We start from the raw sequence: 15,086 nt of genomic DNA, 5'->3' as shown, positions 1-15,086 counted from the left end.
ACGTGATGTTATTGTTCTGGCTAATTTTTCAAAATAAAAGCCTGAAACTATATCTGAAGACTGTTGACACCTTGAGGAAGCGATAGGAAAAGGAATCTGGTTCATATCCCTTTAAATCCAGCAAAGGGAGGCTATGGAACATGGAGTTTTCAAAATCAAAGCCACTTCCTGTTTTTCCTCAGGGTTTCGCCTGCAATATCAGTTCTGTTATACTCACAGATTATATTTTGACAATTTTGGAAACTTCAGAGTGTTTTCTATTCAATACTAATAATAATATGCATATATTAGCAACTGAGACTGAGGAGCTGGCCATTTACAATGGGCACCTTTTCATCCAAGCTACTCAATACTGCCCCTGCAGCAATAAAAAGTTAAAGCAAGTGTATTCTTCCCAGAGGATCAATACAGCTGCATTAGACAATGCATTAGACAAAGAACCTTTTCACACAAGCACTGATATTTAACCCTTCCTTCTAGGCTGAGTCTCCTCCTACACATCTGAACAAATATTGTAATTTACTGCTAGGCAGGACACTGAGTGATACGGGCCAAAAACTTTTATTTCTCCCTTAACATGACCTGACCTGATCTCGACCCCCCTTCATCACTAATCCATGGCTCTCTCCCCTTGTCAATGCCTGCCACGTGATCGCTTTCCCTACACTCAGTACATTCCAAGCTTAATTTCCCTCGCCATATACTTCCTCCTACAGATAGCCGAGGGGCTACACCAGAGGTTAATGGTTATGGCACCCCTCATTTCTCTATTACAACTAATGATTAATAAGGATTTAAAGTTCATCACCAGTTATACCAAAACGATACACAACACAGAGATCCATCTCCATGTTTTAATGTGGAAACAAATATAAATATCACGTGGGACAAATCACGAAAGACAATATATTAAAGGGGAAATCTGCAGTTGCTACATCCTTTTTGAGTTTGTTATATCTGGAGTACTTCTCCTGTCTTATCCGGTGTCCTGTGTGAATTTAAGTATGCTCTCTCTAAATTCTCTCTTTCTCTCGGAGGACCTGAGCCCTAGTTCACCAGACCTGCTGTTTTCAACTCTCTAGAGACAGCAGGAGTGGTAGAGATACTCTTAATGATCGGCTATGAAAAGCCAACTGAAATTTTCTCCTGAGGTGCTGACTTGCTGCACCCTCAACAACTACTTTGATTATTATTATTTGACCATGTTGGTCCTTTATGAAAATTTCAACATCTTGCCATGTTCTGTTATAATCTCCACCCGGCACAGCCAGAAGAGGACTGGGCCCCCCTCATATAGCCTGGTTCCTCTCTAGGTTTCCTCCTAGGTTTTGGCCTTTCTAGGGAGTTTTTCCTAGCCACCGTGCTTCTACACCTGCATTGCTTGCTGTTTGGGGTTTTAAGCAGGGTTTCTGTACAGCACTTTGAGATATCAGCTGATGTACGAAGGGCTATGTAAATCAATTTCATTTGATTTGTGAAATTTTTAAATGAACAATGTCATGACGGTATGTGGTGTGGATTTCAAGAAGACGATGGAGAGATGCTCAAACTATATAAAATTAATTAACTACTGACAGTTTATGAGATAGTGGAAATGTGGTAATAATTTCAATTTAAGTGGCAATCCTACAGGTGAGCATATTTCAATGAGAAACTGTTTTTTTATTTGATCAGTTAGGGGTGTTGTATCTATTGCCAAATAATGACAATGACTTATAGTGCTTAGAACGTGAGAGTAGTGTGACTCCCCTAGCAGGTCTCAAACCCATTGACGAATGCCCTATGCACTATCCCAATATGGGATATCCCTAGGGCATATGCTTATTGGGCAAGTATAGTTAGACACTGTTGAGAAGCAAACCCTAAACCCTTCTTGCTAGGCAGATCTGAAACTACTGGATACTGTAGGTATAAGGTGAATGCACTTTGAAGTAAATCTCAGCTCTGTTAAAAGTACAGTCAAGAAAAACTATTTTATTGACCATAGTGATTCAGGGGTAACATTAAAACAGGGTTTTACCAACATCAGAGAAGTATACAAAAATCCCTAAAATTGCTTTAAATAAGTCAATCAAATCAATAAACTGACACTAACATGGTGACATAACAGAAAGCTCAGAATGCTGTGAACCAAGAGGTTCTGAGTTCAAATCCCAGGGGAGTACATGCTGAATAATAATTATCATATAAATGAACATGCACAATGTAATCATGTACGTTGAAAACACTGTTAAAACATTGTTTCTGTGTGAATGTCCCTAAGATTGCCAACAAACAAAGAGCTGTGAATGGATCAGTGGTTCACCAATCAGAGCCTAAAATGGGCATGGCCACAGTAACAAGGGGAGATTTGCAATGATAAACAATTAGGTGTTTTCTTCGAGACTGTTTCTTTGGGACCATCAGGTGATGTCTGATACCCAGGAATGTTCTTGCAAAGTTCCAATGAAGCGTGTCTAGAACATCAATATCGTATATTCGTAGAAAATGGCAACCATGTATGTTTGGTGGGACGTTGATAGAATATTATCCTAACCCACAGAAAACTGGACACAGGAATGTTCTTACAACGTTCCCATGAAACATGCCTAGAATATTAATATTGAATATTCTGAGAAAATTTGAATCATGTTCTGGGTAAGTCCTGTTTTACTTTAAAGGAATGGTCTCTTGGAAACAGTCCTTATATGTCACTGTAACATTCCTGTGAAAACGTAATGAGACTCTTAAGGGAACATTCTCTAAAGTTGTGGAAGCGTTTGTTGTTAGCTGGGAAAACACAGGAAACACAGGAAAAATGATACACAAGTGAATCCCTCCTCTGGCCTAGCCAGGTATTATGCTACTAACACTGTATACTTGTATTTACGGTAGCGTCCCACCTGGCCAACATCCGGAGTGCCAAATTCAAATTAAATTACTATAAATATTAAACTTTCATGAAATCACAAGTGCAATACTTCACAATAAAGCTTAACTTGTTGTTAATCCAGCCAAGGTGTCAGATTTTTAAAATGCTTTACGGCAAAAGCAAACCATGCGATTATCTGAGGACAGCGTCCAGGACACAAATGCATGACAAATCATTTTCAACCGGGGAGTTGCGACACGAAAGTCAGAAATAGTGATATGATATATGCCTGACCTTTGAAGATCTTCTTCTGTTGGCACTCCAAAAGGTCCCAGTTACATCACAAATTGTCCTTTTGTTCGATAATGTCCTTCTTTATATCCATAAAAACTCAGTTTAGCTGTTGCGCTTCCGTCAATAATCCACTCGGTTTCTCCCCTTCAAAATGCATACAAATTTAATCCCAAACTTTGCCAATAAATTTATCCAAACAAGTCAATCAACGTTTATAATCAAGCCTTAGGTACCCTAATACGCAAATAAACAATACAATATAAGACGGAGAATTGTTATTGTCTTTACCGGAGATAAACAAAAAGAACGCGCTCTCTCGGCCATGCGCATGGAAACACTACAGACAAAATGCGAGCCCTTAGAAAAACTACTTCTTCTCCCTCATTTACCCCCCAAAACAGCCCGAAACTCTTTCTAAAGACTGTTGACATCCAGTGGAAGCCCTAGGAACTGCAATCGGGCACGACTGTAAAAGTGCCAGCCATTGAAATCAGTGGTAGGATTATTTATTAATTTTTTGGGGGGTGGGGGGGGGGGGTTGTCCTCTGGGTTTCGCCTGCCATTTCAGTTCTGTTATACCCACAGACATTATTTTAACAGTTTTAGAAACTTTAGAGTGTTTTCTATCCAAATCTACCAATATGCATATCCTAGCTTCTGGGCCTGAGTAGCTGGCAGTTTACTTTGGGCACGCTTTTAATCCGGATGTGAAAATACCACCTCCTATCCCAAAGAAGTTAAAAACATTAGAATGCATTCACAACAGATTACCACATACAGTGGGGAGAACAAGTATTTGATACACTGCCGATTCTGCAGCTTTTCCTACTTACGAAGCATGTAGAGGTCTGTAATTTTTATCATAGGTGCACTTCAACTGTGAGAGACAGAATCTCAAACAAAAATCCAGAAAATCACATTGTATGATTTTTAAATAATTAATTTGCATTTTATTGCATGACATAAGTATTTGATCACCAACCAACCAGTAAGAATTCCAGCTCTCACTTTTGGATAAATAGCGTGTCCAATTTCAACTTCCTGCTACTCATGCCAAGAATTTAAGATATACATAGTATTAGTAGATTTGGATAGAAAACACTCTGAAGTTTCTAAAATGGTTTGAATCATGTCTGTGAGTATAACAGAACTTATGTAGCAGGCAAAACCCAGAGGACGAACCGTTCCGAATTGTATTTTTTTTTTAGGTCTCTGTCTGTTCAGTTCAGTGTTCAGTGAGTTAGGTTTTGTTCAGTGAGATCTTGTTGGAAAATGATATTTCTTAGGCACTGGTTTTCAGTTACTGACATGTTGGCTACAACGAGTGTAGCTTTAATTTAGTATCTTGCATGTGTGATTTAATGAAAGTTTGATTTTCATATAATTTTATTTGAATTTGCCGCACTGCATTTTCCCTGGCTTTTGGCCTATACCATAAGAAGTTAAGAAGCCCTCCCTTTCTCCACTCATTACCTGTATTAACTGCACCTGTTTGAACTCGTTACCTGTATAAAAGACACCTGTCCACACACTCAATCAAACAGACTCCAACCTCTCCACAATGGCCAAGACCAGAGAGCAGTGTAAGGACATCAGTGATAAAATTGTAGACCTGCACAAGGCTGGGATGGGCTACAGGACAAAAGGCAAGCAGCTTGGTGAGAAGGCAACAACTGTGCTTCTACACCTGCATTGCTTGCTGTTTGGGGTTTTAGGCTGGGTTTCTGTACAGCACTTTGAGATATCAGCTGATGTACGAAGGGCTATATAAATACATTTGATTTGATTTGTTGGCGCAATTATTAGAAAATGGAAGAAGTTCAAGATGATGGTCAATCACCCACGGTCTGGGGCTCCATGCAAGATCTCACCTCGTGGGGTATCAATGATCATGAGGAAGGTGAGGGATCAGCCCAGAACTACACGGCAGGACTTGGTCAATGACCTGAAGAGAGCTGGGACCACAGTCTCAAAGAAAACCATTAGTAACACACTACACCGTCATGGATTAAAATCCTGCCGCGCACGCAAGGTCCCCCTGCTCAAGCCAGCGCATTTCCAGGCCCGTCTGAAGTTTGCCAATGACCATCTGGATGATCCAGAGGAGGAATGGGAGAAGGTCAGGTGGTCTGATGAGACAAAAATAGAGCTTTTTGGTCTAAACTCCACTCGCCGTGTTTGGAGGAAGAAGAATGAGTACAACCCCAAGAACACCATCCCAACCATGAAGCATGGAGATGGAAACATTTACATTTACATTTACATTTAAGTCATTTAGCAGACGCTCTTATCCAGAGCGACTTACAAATTGGTGCATTCACCTTATGACATCCAGTGGAGCAGCCACTTTACAATAGTGCATCTAAATCTTTTAAGGGGGGGGAGGGTGAGAAGGATTACTTTATACTATCCTAGGTATTCCTTAAAGAGGTGGGGTTTCAGGTGTCTCCGGAAGGTGGTGATTGACTCCGCTGGCCTGGCGTCGTGAGGGAGTTTGTTTGGGATGCGTTTGGGATGCTTTTCTGCAAAGGGGACACGACTGCACCGTATTGAGGGGAGGATGGATGGGGCCATGTATCGCAAGATCTTGGCCAACAACCTCCTTCCCTCATTAAGAGCATTGAAGATGGGTCGTGGCTGGGTCTTCCAGCATGACAATGACCCGAAACACACAGCCAGGGCAACTAAGGAGTGGCTCCGTAAGAAGCATCTCAAGGTCGTGGAGTGGCCTAGCCAGTCTCCAGACCTGAACCCAATAGAAAATCTTTGGAGGGAGCTGAAAGTCCGTATTGCCCAGCGACAGCCCCGAAACCTGAAGGATCTGGAGAAGGTCTGTATGGAGGAGTGGGCCAAAATCCCTGCTGCAGTGTGTGCAAAGCTGGTCAAGAACTACAGGAAACGTATGATCTCTGTAATTGCAAACAAAGTTTTCTGTACCAAATATTGGTTTTCTGATGTATCAAATGATGATCAAATGGTTTTCTGATGTATCAAATACTTATGTCATGCAATAAAATGCAAATGAACTACTTAAAAATCATACAATGTGATTTTCTGGATTTTTGTTTTAGATTCCGTCTCTCACAGTTGAAGTGTGCCTATGATAAAAATTACAGACATGCTTTGTTGGAAAACCTGCAAAATCGGCAGTGTATCAAATACTTGTTCTCCCCACTGTATCTACAATACAAAATCCATGTGTACGTGTGTGTATAATGCGTATGTTATCGTGTGTGTGTATGCATGTGTCTGTACCTATGTTTGTGTTGCTTCACAGTACCCGCTGTATATAGTCCTAGGGAAGATGACACCACATTTTGTCTCAGGTTTACATGAGCTCCAATTAGTCATCATTTTCCCGCCCTCCGAGTGACCCTCAGGCAGTGATTCAATCAAATCACTATCAACACGCGCACTGCACTTGACTTTAAAGGTAACTTACACTTGAGTTGACATCCACAGCGTTTACCGTGTATGCAATCTCAGCGAACATCATGGAAATCGCCTGCATGTCGACAGTACAGTACACATTTGATTGAATCCCAGCCAAAGTCAGCTCTGGATCTCTTTGTCTCTCGTATCCCCAGTGCTGCCCTCCTAGGCCAGGCATTTGTCTTTCACTGAACTGTGTGTGTGTATTACACCTTGCAGGGAACATTTGGCCGCAAGCCTCAGGCCAAGCCTGAGGATGACCGTTACCTGAGAGCAGCCATCCAGGAGTATGACAACATCGCCAAGCTGGGCCAGATCATGAGAGAGGGGCCCGTTAAGGTAAGGGACACACAAACACACAATATGTCCTCTCAGGTGGCAGTGACCACACATTCCTGTTGGGAACTAATATTTCTGCTTGTAAAACAACCATTGGTTTTGAGGTGCTGTGCGGTAATCTAAACATATTGGGACGGTGAATGTGATTTTGATTGACTGTGATTGTGACCCTAACTGCTGTCCTATTAGGGCACATTGCTCAATGTGGTTCTGGACGACTACCTGAGGCTCAAAAAGCTCTTTGCAGCCAGACTGGTCACCAAGTCGACCATCCAAGGCGACCAATCGTCAGTCACAGAGGTGGGACGTGAGAAGAAGCAGGTCCAATCCTGTTGCTGTGTGCTGTCCTGCTCCCTGCCACCGCCATTGGAGGGCGCTATATCACTCCTCTGTTTTCCCCAGTGGCGCTTCTCCGTCTCACTGCCTCTGCTTGCATGACTCCTGTAGGCCACTGCCACCCCACTCTACTGCTCTATAGGATGTTGCCACCGACTGCTAGTGCTAACTGCTGTTTTTCCCCTCAGAATTCCTTTCAGGCTAATTTCTGACTGCTGCACCTTTTCAACATTATTGCATCTGACTTTCAATGTTACTTAATTTCAATGAGACAATTGGTGCTGCTTTTTTGCTTATTCCCCAACTTCCTTCAACCCTCTACCCTGTAATATAATCTGCCTATTCCTCTCTTCCATGTCTCTACCTTCTTTCCTCTCCCAGCTGATCCAGAGTGACCTGGATGATGACGAGGATGAGCGAGTGGGCATGGGTGGCAGCTGGGGTACGCTGCGCTTCAAACACAAGCTCCCCATGGAGATGAGGGGACCCGACGGCGTGCACGTTGTTCACGGCAGCATGGGCACGCTCCTGACCTCTGACCTCAACAGTCTGTCTGAGGACAACCAGCTGGCCCTGGCGCGCTCCATGGAGGCGCTTAACGCCACCGACAGGGGGCTGTACACCGAGCGCAATGCCCGTACTGAGTCGGCCAAGTCCACGCCGCTGCACCACAACAACAAGGTCGATGATACACTGTCCCAGAGCCCGCTGGAGATCACGGAGTTATGACTAGCCTCGCTGGTCTGAGAAGATCCACCACTGAGTGGAATGTCCTCCTGTCCCCCTGACTCTTCCTCTATCCTCTCCTCATAGACTGAGTGTCAGACACTGACCACTGTGACCAGTATACAGCCAGGAGAGATTTGGGAAAGCGGGCAGAGGGCCAGGGGTTGGAGGAGGTGGAGTGTGTGTATAGTCTGGGAACTTCAAATGCCAGTGAAGATCTTTGTGAGCCATGGAAGGTATGTGTAAGGGATTTTAATTTCATTTAATGCCTGATGGTGGATCAAATGCATAGGCCTGTGTGTCAATTGAAGACCTGGAACATAAAATAGCAAAGCAAACTGAAAGACTTCTAAGATAAAACATTTTGATAAATAGGACATTATGGCCAGCTTATCTCTTGCAGGATATTATTTGGTCTCTTACACATTCAGCTAAGATCCAGGTGCCCAGCTAACAACATTCCCACACTTTTAGAGAACATTCCGTTAAGAGTCTCATTAGATCATTACCCAGTGGTGTAAAGTACTTAAGTAAAAATACTTGAAAGTACTACTTTAGTCATTTTTGGGGGGATATCTGTACTTTACTTTTAATTTTCTTTAGTAATGTAGTGAAGTTAAAGTGTGTATTTTTTGCTCCATACATTCTCCCTGACTTCCAAAAGTACATTACATTTTGAATGCTTATCAGGACAGGAAAATTGTCTAATTCACACAATTATATCAAGAGAACATCCCTTGTCATTCCTACTGCCTCTGATCTGACTAAACACATGCTTTATTTGTAAATTATGTCTGAGTGTTGGAGCGTGCCCCTGGCTATCCACGTTTTTTTTTTAAGTGCCGTCTGGTTTTCTTAATGTAAGGAATTTGGATACTTAATTATATTTAAAACCAAATTATTTTAGACTTTTACTCAAGTAGGATGTTGCTGGGTGATTTTCACTTTTACTTGAGTCATGTTCTATTAAGGTATCTTTACTTTAACTCAAGTATGACAATTGGGTACTTTTTCCACCACTGCCATTACCTAATGTTTTCATAGGACTGTTCCAGTGATGTGCAAAGACTGTTTAATTCCTTTTTAATGTCAAACAGAACTTTCCCAGAACGTAGTTTGCATGTTCTCAGAATATTCAATATGAATGTTCAAGACACATTCATTGGGAATGTTGCAAGGACATTCCTGTGTCCAGTTTTCTGAGGGTTAGAATATTCAATCAACGTCGTCCCACCAAACATACACAGAGCATGGTTGCCATGTTCTCAGAATATCTAATATTATAATACGCTAATTATTCTAAACTGCAAAAGGGACTACTCCTACAATTTTATTTTCTTCATTTTCAGGCTCGAAAGAAGCATGCCGTCCTTTTACATCCGGTAGACCACTTTATATTAAGCTGGGTTTTGGTTTTTCAGTTTTTGTGTTTGGATTGGCACGGATACTATTGTGTCATGTTAATGACATTACAGCATAATTTCGCTCCTCCTCCAGCCCTATAAAAGGGACCCCTGACCCATCTAAAAGTAATTCGTAGTCAATGACAGAAAGCATCCACAGGCCTCTACAGGATGTCCTGGCATTGCAGGAGAGGAGGCTGCATGAGGCGTTAGATAAGCCAGGTAATTTACAGAAAGTATTCATACCCCTTGATTTATCCCACATTTTGTTTTGTTACAGCCTGAATTCAAAATGGATTCATTGGATTTTTTTTCTCTCACCAACTACACACAAGTCCTGATAATGACAAAGTGCAAACATTTTTTTTTGAATTTTTTGCAAATTTGTTGAAATTGAAATACAGAAATACAGTACAAGTCAACTACTCATTCAAGAGTTTTTATTTTTACCATTTTCTACATTGTAGAATAATAGTGAAGACATCAAAACTATGAAATAACACATTGAATCATGTAGTATCCAAAAAAGTGTTAAACAAATGTAAATATATTTTATATTTGAGATTCTTCAACGTAGCCACCCTTTGCCTTGATGACAGCTTTGCACACTCTTGGAATTATCTTAACCAGCTTCATGAGGTAGTCACCTGGAATGCATTTCAATTAACAGGTGTGCCTTGTTAAAGTTAATTTGTTGAATTTCTTTCCGTCTTAATGCATTTCAGCCAATTAGTTGTGTTGTGACAAGGTAGGGGTGGTATACAGAAGATAGCCCTATTTGGTAAAAGACCAAGTCCATATTATGGCAATAGCAGCTCAAATAAGCAAAGAGAAACAACAATCCATCATTACTTCAAGACATGAATGTCAGTCATTGCCGAAAATTTCAAGAACTTTCTTCAAGTGCAGTCGCAAAAACCATCAAGCGCTATGATGAAACTGGTTCTCCTGAGGACCGCCACAGAAAGGAAGACCCAGAGTTACTTCTGCTGCAGAGTTAACTGCACCTCAGATTTTAGCCCAAATAAATGCTTCACAGAGTTCAAGTAACAGACATATCTCAACATCAATTGTTCAGAGAAGACTGCGTGAATCAGGCCTTCATGGTCAAATTGCTGCAAAAGACACCACAATGGACATTAGACCGATGGAAATCTGACATTAGACTGGCGGAATCTGTCCTTTCGTCTGATGAGTCCAAATTTGAGATTTGTGGTTAAACCGCCGTGTCTTTATGAGACACAGAGTAGGTGAACGGATCATCTCTGCATGTGTGGTTCCCACCGTGAAGCATGGAGGAAGTGTGATGGTGCTTTGCTGGTGACACTGTCAGTGATTTATGTAGAATTCAAGGCACACTGAACCAGCATGGCTACCATAGCATTCTGCAGCGATACGCCAACCCATCTGGTTTGAGCTTAGTGGGACTATACTTTTTTTTCTCAACAGGATAATAACCCAAAACACACATCCAGGCTGTGTAAGGGCTATTTGACCAAGAAGGAAAGTGATGAAGGGCCACATCAGATGACCTGGCGTCCACAATTAAACCCCAACTCAATTGAGATGGTTTGGGATGAGTTGGACCGCAGCCAACAAGTGCTCAGCATATGTAGGAACTCCTTCAAGACTGTTGGAAAAGCATTCCTCATGAAGCTGTTTGAGAGAATGCCAAGAGTGTGCAGAGCTGTCATCAAGGCAGTGTGGCTACTTTGAAGTGTTTTTTACATTGGATAAAAGCAGACACGGAACTATTAAATGGTATATCATACACTGCATTTGAGGAACAACGGGAAAGTAATTCTGCTTTGAAAGCTAATACATTTGTATTCTCACTTATGAGAAACGTCCTAACAGCAGCAGTCAAGCACCCAAGCTAAGTTGTCACAATGACATTCTATAAAATGGACACTTGCAAAATGGAGTATTTTGTTAAAACATGTAGCTAGCTAGCTAGCTAGCTAAACAATGAACCATAATCCCAACTTATGGCGTTACTACCCTAACAGCTAACATTAGGCTATAACTAGCCAAGCAAATGTCTCTGAGATACGAATAATAAGATCATAAATGTAACGTTTGCTAGCGAGTCAGCTAACGTTAACTAGCTAGCCAACCATACATTTTAACTTGAAATTAAAAGACAAAGTCAAAATTTTAAATGTGTCATATCCTCAAATGTAGCTAGCTAGACTATCTTACCTGTATACATCATGGTTGAACGCTTCTCCCTGTCACGGATGCCCTGGTTGCCCTTAGTTTGAAAATGTAATCCGGAGACAGGTATTTTCTCCATTTCCTTAGCTATCATACTCTAATTCCACTGATTTCAAAACTCAGTCCTCCAGAAAGTGGAGAACAACACTTCTGCAGTTCTACTAAGCATTATATATATTTTTAAAGCTGCGTCAGACAGGATTACCTACACATACTGACCAGCTCAAATAGACAGAAGCGCGCTATGTGGCAGACCAATCCTAACTCATCTCTCGGCATGTCCATCCCACTCATTATCTCAGCCAATCATGGCTAGCAGGAAGGTTGTCATTTTCTGTGCTAAACCAACAATACTTGAAATGTAACAATTTTATTAGTATTTAAAGATTCCATACACGTTTGTTATTAAGGCACATGAAAGTTCACATGTTCCAGAAGGCATTTCTGCCAAAAAAAAAACATTTTGATAAAATAATATTACATTCAAATGGCTCGTGTGAAAACCCGCGACGTACGCCTAGTTTCCTGAAACGGTTCACATTTAACACTTTTTGGGTTACTACATTATTCAATGTGTGTTATTTCATAGTTTTGATGCCTTCACTATTACTCTACAATGTAGAAAATATTTTTAAAAATGAAGAAAAACCCTGGAATGAGTAGATGTGTCCAAACTTTTGACTGGTTCTGTATCTCATTTACATAAGTATTGACACCCCTATCCAATACATGTTAGGAGTCTTTCTGGGGAAGTCTAAGAGCTTTGCACACCTGGATTGAACAATATTTGACCATCATTCTTTCAAAATTCTTCAAGCTCTGTCAAATTAGTTGTTTATCATTGCTAGATAACCATTTTCAAGTGTTGCCATTGATTTTCAATCAGATAAGGTCAAAATTGTAACTCGGCCACTCAGGATTATTCACTGACTTCTTGGTGAACAACTCCAGTGTAGATTTGGCCTTGTGTTGTTTTAGGTTATTGTCCTGCTGAAAGGTGAATTCATCTCCCAGTATGTAACGTTGTGCACTGAGAGTCGGGAAGCAAGTTCAGGGAGTGAATAAACAAAATGATAACACAAAACAAGAAACACGAACAACGCATAGACAAGAAACAGAAAGAATAAAGCCTGGGGAAGGAACCAAAGGGAGTGACATATATAGGGAAGGTAATCAGGGAAGTGATGGAGTCCAGGTGAGTCTGATGACGTGCAATAAAATGCTAATGAATTACTTAAAAATCATACAATGTGATTTTCTGGATTTTTGTTTTAGATTCCGTCTCTCACAGTTGAAGTGTACCTATGATAAAAAAAAATTACAGACCTCTACATGCTTTGTAATTAGGAAAACCTGCAAAATCGGCAGTGTATTAAATACTTGATCTCCCCACTGTGAAGGTAATCAGGGAAGAGTCTGATGATGCGCAGGTGCACGTAATGATGGTGACAGGTGTGCACCATAATGAGCAGCTTGGTGACCTAGAGGCCAGAGAGGGAGCACATATAACACAGTATCTGGTGGAAAACAGACAAACAGGTTTTCCTCAAGGATTTTGCCTGTGCTTAGCTCCATGCCATTTCTTTTTATCCTAAAAAAACTCCCCAGTCTGTAACTATTACAAGCATACCCATAACATGATGGATCCACCAATATGCTTGAAAATATGGAGAGTGGTTCTCAGTAATGCATTGGATTGGATTTGCCCCAAAGATAACACTTTGTATTCAGGACAGTTAATTGCTTTGCCACATTTTTTTCAGTATTGCTTTAGTGCCTTGTTGCAAACAGGATGCATGTTTTGGAATGCTTTTATTCTGTACAGACTTCTTTCTTTTCACTCAATTAGGTTAGTATTGTGGAGTAACTACAATGTTGTTGATCCATCCTCAGTTTTCTCCTATCACAGCCATTAAACTTTGTAGCTGTTTAAAGTCAACATTGGCCTCATGGTGAAATCCCTGAGTGGTTTCCTTCCTCTCCGGAAACCGACGTAGGAAGGACACCTGTATCTTTGTAGTGACTGGGTGTATTGATACACCATCCAAAGTGCAATTAATAACTTCAACATGCTCAAAGGGTAGGCCGTCATTGTAAATAATAATTTGTTCTTAACTGACTTGCCTAGTTAAATAAAGGTTAATAAACACATTAATAAAAATAAAAAGGGATATTCAATGTTTGCTCTTTTTTTTACCATCTACCACTAGGTGCCCTTCTTTGCGAGGCATTGGAAAACCTCCCTGGTCTTTGCAGTTGAATCTGTGTTTGAAATGCACTACTTGACTGAGGGACCTTACAGATATGTGTGGGGTATAGAGATGAGGTAGTCACTCAAAACTCATTAAACAAAACTCATTAAACACTATTATTGCACACAGAGTGAGTCCATGCAATTTATTATGTGACTGGTTAAGCTCATTTTTACTCCTGAACTTATTTAGGCTTGCCACAAAGGGGTTGAACACTTATTGACTCAAGACATTTCAGCTTTATATTTTTAAATAATGTGCTAAAAAAAATGTTTTAACACAATTCCACTTTCACAATATGGGGAATTGTGGGTAGGCCAATGACAAAAACATCTCCATTTAATCTATTTTAAATTCAATCAAGGGGTGTGAATACTTTCTGAAGGCACTGTACCTGACCTAACAACCCCCTCCCGGTTCTCCCTCCTAACCCCTGAGATGTTAAAGTCTTCATAAATAAAAGATGGGCTTTTAACTAAAACTGTTATGACTTTGTCTTTTTATTATTAGATTTTGTTAAAAGTTTATTTTAGGCAGTAGATAATAGCCTAATAATATGTATGAAATGCAGAGGGTAAAGTTAACATTGGATATTTGTACATCGGCAGTAACATTGTCAGACTCACTCAGTGGGATTATTGGGATTGCGCCGTATCAACCAGCTGGTTTTCAATGAAAACATTGCAGACAACTGGAAAAAAATTGAGAAGGAATGGTGGATTTACTGCAATGCGGGTCTATCGGACAAAACAAAGAGGTTCAAGTGTGCACTCTACTTAACCTGGCTGGACCGGACACCATGGAAAATCATTTGTCTTTGCAGAGGAAGAGAATCATGAGGAGGTATTGTTGACAAAGTTTGAACAGATTACTGTATGTCTCCAAGTGAAAAATGTAATAATGGACAGACTCGTTAAATTCTACAAACCGAAAACCTGATGAATCTATTCAGTCCTATACATCTATGCTGAAAATACTGGCAAAGAAATGTGAATTTGGTCCACTAACTGATGAACTGGTTAGAGAACAAAGTGACAATAAACTGCTATGAAAAAAATTTCACACTGGAATCAGCTGTTTATTTTTTATTTCACCTTTATGTAACCAGGTAGGCAAGTTGAGAACAAGTTCTCATTTACAATTGCGACCTGGCCAAGATAAAGCAAAGCAGTTCGACAGATACAACGACACAGAGTTACACATGGAGTAAAACAAACATACAGTCAATAATACAGT

General features: G+C 40.6%; 1 protein-coding gene across 1 annotated transcript in view; it reads left to right on the top strand.

The window, feature by feature from the left end:
* LOC115107209 (cadherin-23-like) overlaps positions 1-14,912 on the top strand; it is a 578,454-nt gene extending 563,542 nt beyond the window's left edge. Inside the window, exons 65-67 of the mRNA XM_065008058.1 lie at positions 6,797-6,916; positions 7,106-7,216; positions 7,634-14,912. Coding sequence (XP_064864130.1) covers positions 6,797-6,916; positions 7,106-7,216; positions 7,634-7,981 — 579 coding nt within the window. The 3' untranslated portion in view covers positions 7,982-14,912. The remainder of the gene's footprint in view (positions 1-6,796; positions 6,917-7,105; positions 7,217-7,633) is intronic.
* Positions 14,913-15,086: the final 174 nt, after the last annotated feature.

The sequence above is a fragment of the Oncorhynchus nerka genome, linkage group LG23 (assembly GCF_034236695.1).
Source record: "Oncorhynchus nerka isolate Pitt River linkage group LG23, Oner_Uvic_2.0, whole genome shotgun sequence".
NCBI lineage: Eukaryota > Metazoa > Chordata > Actinopteri > Salmoniformes > Salmonidae > Oncorhynchus > Oncorhynchus nerka.
This window is presented reverse-complemented; position numbering and strand designations above follow the sequence as displayed.